The sequence below is a fragment of the Gossypium hirsutum genome, chromosome A02 (genome assembly GCF_007990345.1).
Source record: "Gossypium hirsutum isolate 1008001.06 chromosome A02, Gossypium_hirsutum_v2.1, whole genome shotgun sequence".
Classification (NCBI taxonomy): Eukaryota; Viridiplantae; Streptophyta; class Magnoliopsida; order Malvales; family Malvaceae; genus Gossypium; species Gossypium hirsutum.
In genome coordinates this window covers 8,028,728-8,034,391 of record NC_053425.1, presented here as the reverse complement: position 1 = coordinate 8,034,391, position 5,664 = coordinate 8,028,728, and the positions used below count along the sequence as shown (strand labels likewise).

Below are 5,664 nucleotides of genomic sequence, written 5' to 3'. Positions count from 1 at the left end.
AAAACAGCCCATGTATTTCAAAAAAATTAGAATTTTTCCATAAATTTTACATCTTTTCAATTTAGTCCCTAAATCATGATTTCATTAAAATTCCCTTAACAAAAGTTGTGTATCTATCAACAACCTTTCATTTTCTACCATAAAACTTCGTAATTCAACTATATTCATCGATGGCAAAATCCTAACACTTTGATAACTTTACAAATTAATCCCCAAGATAGCTAAATTAAGCTATTACGATCTCGGAAATATGAAAATTACTAAAAACGTGACAAGAATACTTAGCCAATTAAGCCAAATAAGCTTGCTCAAAACCCAATTTCCATGGCTAGGGTTTCCATGTTTTTGTTTTAGGAAAGATGATAATATGATGATATTTTTGTTATTTAATTAATTTATAATCTTTTATTATTTTTCTTTCCAATTTAGTCCTTTTCTTTATTTAATTTTCCAATGATGAATCATTATACTTATCTACTAGCTCCTCTTAATGGTCTATTTTCCATATAAGGACATTAAATTTTGAATTTCATAGCTATTTGATCCTTTTAGCTACTAGAATTCAACTTTTGCATGTTATGCAATTTGGTTCTTTTATCAATTAAACATGTAACCGGTAAAAATTTCTTTATGAAATTTTCATACGACATTTCTATCATAATGCAGACCATGAAATAATATTAAAATAATTTTTCTTCTGGATTCGGATTTGTGGTCCCGAAACCACTATTCCGATTTCACTAAAAATGAGTTGTTACATCTCATCTGTCCCCATTCTAAAAAAAAATCACCACTCATCTCTAATCCAACTACAATAGTCATTGTTTCTCCGAGAAACTAAGAGAGAGCACTCTCGACTGTTTTTCCTAATTTGTTTACTGTAACATAGGTCTAACTGAAACTTAAATCAAAATTACTCTGGTTACTGTATATCCTTCAATATTTTCATGAATAATTCCAAGGACTTCATTTGGTGGTTGACTATAAGTATGGGTACCAATGCCATGATGGGCAACTAAGTTAGCTATTTTATCTACCGCCTGATTCCCCTCACGATAAGTATGGTAAACCTTCACTTCCCCAATCTCTTCTCAGCATCTCCGCAGCAGTACTCCAGCTTCCCGAAGATTGCTCGGTGATCAAACTCACGGCTTCTAAATTGTCTGTCTCCAAAACGCTCCTTCTTACCCCCATTTGCAAAGCATGCATTAACCTAACGTACACTCCCCATAGCTCAGCCTCCATAATTATTATGCCAAAACAGAGATTAATGGCTACAAAATAATTATAATAATTCGTAAAGAGGAAGAATTATTTCATAACTAATAATAATCTACATTAATATTTTGTTTTCTGATTTAAAAAAAAAACAATTAACTTATAAATATATTAGAATACTGACTTGACTTTACCTTTTATTTATATAACAAATCATAAAATCATATATAAATTTTAATATATTGTATAATTTGATATATGAATTTTGATTTGATACAATTATACACATGAAATTTTAGTATAGTTTAAAGATATATATGAAACTTTAATTGTGATTCAATCATACACATTATAAATATGTAATATATTTTTATATTGGATATGATTATTTGTGTATACGATCTATAAACATAAAATGATATTATATCAATAATTGTATTAATAAATTGTAAGAATTGAATAAAAAAATAGGTATAAAATTATATAAAATGAAAATTTATTTAAATAATAAATTCAAAATTTTGTATAGTCTTAAATTTTATTCCTTTAATTTTTTTTATTTGATATTATCGATTAATTTCAAAATTAAACCGGTAAAAGTAAAACATTCTAAATATTATTTTTTTAAGTAATAAAAAAGGAATAATAGTATTGTCTTCAACAGTTGACGTGGCGCCTTCAATGCTATTCCTCATGTAATAAATATTATCGCCTTTATAAATATGCTTCAAAAGTCCAACAAATCAGATTGATCCAAAGAAAAAAAATAAAGAATCCAACAAATAAGGAAGATTCTAAGAAAGTGAAAATAGACGGCGATGGCGATTAGAGATATCGACGATCTTCCGAAGAACAAAGCCAACTACACGGCGTTGACGCCATTGTGGTTCTTGGAACGAGCCGCTACGGTTCATCCGACCAGAAAAGCGGTGGTCCATGGATCTCGTACTTACACGTGGCTCCAAACATACCAGCGCTGCCGTCGCTTGGCCTCAGCTCTCGCTAAATGCTCCGTCGGAGCCGGTAGCACGGTAATCAAAATAATCAACCATAAATAAAAAAATAGTATATTTTAACATAACTAAATTTTTATTACATTGACAATAATATCAATACTAATTAAATTAAAATTCAATTAACATGTTATTTACATTATTAATATCATAAAATACTTGAATTTAATTAATCAATCTTTTTATATTTAGAACAAGTCAATAATAAAAATATAAAAATAGGTTGGATAACCTTTTTTCTTATAATAGAATGCCGAGATTTGAAATTTTTTTTTATGTTTTATGTAAATTTAAACCCAATATTAATCCATCAAAATTAAAAGTCTCAGTGAAAATAAATTATTTTATATATTATCTGGTTCAGCAATTTTCTACCATTTGTAGGTGGCTGTGATTGCACCAAATATCCCTGCAACCTATGAAGCTCATTTTGGAATTCCCATGTGTGGTGCTGTAATAAACCCTGTCAATATTCGCCTAAATGCATCCACCATTGCTTTCCTCTTGGGCCATTCCCAGTGTGCCATTGTCATTGTGGACCAAGAGTTCTTCACTTTGGCAGAGGATTCATTGAAAATCATGAAGGAGAAAAGCCAAGGCCATTTCAACCCGCCACTTCTGGTTGTCGTTGCCGATGAAGCCTGCGATCTCGAAGCACTTCGATATGCTTTGGGACAAGGAGCCATTGAGTACGAAAAGTTCTTAGAAAGTGGTGACCCTGACTTTGCTTGGAAACCTCCCCAGGATGAGTGGCAAAGTATAGCTTTGGGTTATACTTCGTGCACAACAGCCAGCCCTAAAGGAGTAGTTTTACATCACCGAGGGGCGTATTTAATGTCCTTGTCTAATCCTCTTGTATGGGGGATGAATGAAGGAGCTATATACTTGTGGACTCTTCCCATGTTCCATTGCAATGGTTGGTGTTTCACTTGGGCACTTGCAGCTCTTTGTGGAACAAACATATGTCTTCGACAGGTAATTTCCATGCAAATTAGCTTATTGGTTCCATATTCATTTATTTCTGGTGTGGCTCTAGGCATAAATTCATTGAAACTATCAAGTTATATATATTGCGGTCTTCCATTACTCGAACTCAAATGTGTTTGGCAGGTCATATTTCTACATCTCTGTTTGAATTTGTGTTGAATATCAGTCTTAGATGAGGATACTTTAAAAAATGAAGAGTCAAAGCAACATAGGTACAAATTTATAGCTTGTTACTGATTTGCATTTGCAGGTAACAGCAAAGGGAGTCTACTCGGCCATCGCAAAGCATGGGGTGACTCACTTCTGTGCTGCACCTGTGGTGCTCAATACCATAGTTAATGCCGCACCAGAGGACACAATTCTGCCCCTCCCCCATGTTGTTCACATAATGACAGCCGGTGCTGCTCCGCCTCCCGCTGTTCTCTTTGCAATGTCTCGAAAAGGCTTCCGAGTCACACACACTTATGGTCTCTCAGAAACCTATGGTCCTTCCACAATTTGTGCCTGGAAGCCTGAATGGGACTCACTACCACCCGATACCCAAGCTCGTCTAATTGCACGTCAAGGTGTTCGATACACTACTTTAGAATGCCTAGATGTGATCAGTACCAAAACCGGTGAACCTGTCCCTGCCGATGGAAAAACCATGGGAGAAATAGTGATGCGTGGCAATATCGTGATGAAGGGCTACTTAAAGAACCCGAAAGAAAACGAGGAGACATTTGCAAACGGCTGGTTCCACTCTGGGGATCTTGGTGTGAAGCATCAAGATGGATACATTGAAATAAAAGATAGATCAAAGGACATCATCATATCTGGAGGCGAAAACATCAGTAGCGTTGAGGTTGAAAATAGTCTATGCTTCCACCCTGCAGTGTTGGAGGCATCAGTGGTGGCTAGGGCCGATGAACGGTGGGGAGAATCGCCCTGCGCTTTCGTGACATTGAAGCCGGAGGTCAACAAGTCGGATGAACAGTGGTTAGCAGAGGAAACAATGAAATTTTGCAAGTCCAAAATGCCTGCTTACTGGGTTCCTAAATCAGTGGTGTTTGGTCCACTCCCAAAAACAGCTACAGGGAAGATTCAGAAGCATGTGCTAAGAGGCAAGGCACAACAGCTGGGACCTGTCAAGTTGAGGAAGTTATAACTCTGAAAACTATATTCATAAAAATTTGATACGTTAACGATTCATGTAAGATAATAAACAGATTCTAACATAAAGGTGTATCATGTCCTGTTTAAATTATTTTTTCTATCATATCATGTATCGTGTAACGTGTTGAAAGTTGCGGTATTATTTTTGTTCCAATTGTGAAATGAAGCAATAATTTGAAGAATGAATTTTAGGAATCTTCATGATACAAAGATCCCAAGGGTTTTTCGTAATTTTCATCATTTCTATACTCAATGATTTTTTTTTTAATTTTTTAGAAAAATTAAATTTATTAGGTTGTCTTTTGACTTCCCTAGGTATTATTTTTTCTAAGTATAATAATTTTTTTTGACATTTTAAAAAAATTATTTTAACTCTTTATTTAATTTTTCGTCTATTTTAATTATTAAATTTGTATTTTTTATCAAATCACTTTATAATTGATGAAAATGTTAAAGTTAATTAACTTTGCTGATGTGATATACACGTGGATGACATTTCAACATTTAATTAATTTTTAAAATTTTAAAAATATTAAAAGATAATTTTTTATAAAAAATTAATTAAAAGTTGATGTATCATCCATGTGGCAATCCATATGTTTGTCATGTCAAGAAACTTAAAAAAACATTAATTTTTCCATCAATTTTAGGGTGATTTGATAAAAAAACGCAAGCTTAATAACTAAAGTAGACAAAAAATTAAATGAAACATCAAAATGATTTTTTTTATAAAGTTGGCAAGCCAAATAAGTTATTATCCCATTTTTTATAAAAAAAAATTATAATTGCTGATTAAGTTCTTAGCTTAGTTAGCATTGACATTAATGCCAGTGTAGGAGGATGTGTATTCAAATATGTTGAAACATGTTTCTCTTTCTATTAAAGGGTTGGAGAGATGTTATACCTAATTATAGACATTATATAAAAAAATTATAATTAAATGATAAATTATTTTATTAAAAGATTATAATTTGAGAAAAATCTTTTATCCTAAGATTATGGATAGATTTAGACCTATTTATCTTACGTAATCTCTTTGCTCATTTACGATCTAGTTAGGTAAAAGTACCACAAAATCTCCATGTGCTATTTTGGATTGCATTTTAGTTATTTTATTGAAAAAAATGCTAAATTAACTTATTTACGTTAGATGAATGTGCAAAATAACCCCTTCATTAAAATTGCATCGTTAAATATTTGTGTTGGTGTTTATATGTAAGATATAGGCTAATTTTTAGAAATATGCTGGAAAAAAAACTTATTTGAGAAAGTAGATTGTTTTTCTTTTTAA

The 5,664-nt window shown here is 32.3% G+C and overlaps 1 protein-coding gene across 1 annotated transcript; it reads left to right on the top strand.

The window, feature by feature from the left end:
- The first annotated feature begins 1,963 nt into the window (after positions 1-1,963).
- Positions 1,964-4,578, top strand: LOC107908505 (acetate/butyrate--CoA ligase AAE7, peroxisomal). The gene is made up of 3 exons (XM_041089976.1): positions 1,964-2,249; positions 2,616-3,206; positions 3,469-4,578. Exons 1-3 carry the CDS (start codon positions 2,037-2,039, stop codon positions 4,363-4,365), a joined length of 1,701 nt encoding a protein of 566 aa, XP_040945910.1. The 5' UTR covers positions 1,964-2,036; the 3' UTR covers positions 4,366-4,578.
- The last annotated feature ends 1,086 nt before the right edge of the window (positions 4,579-5,664 follow it).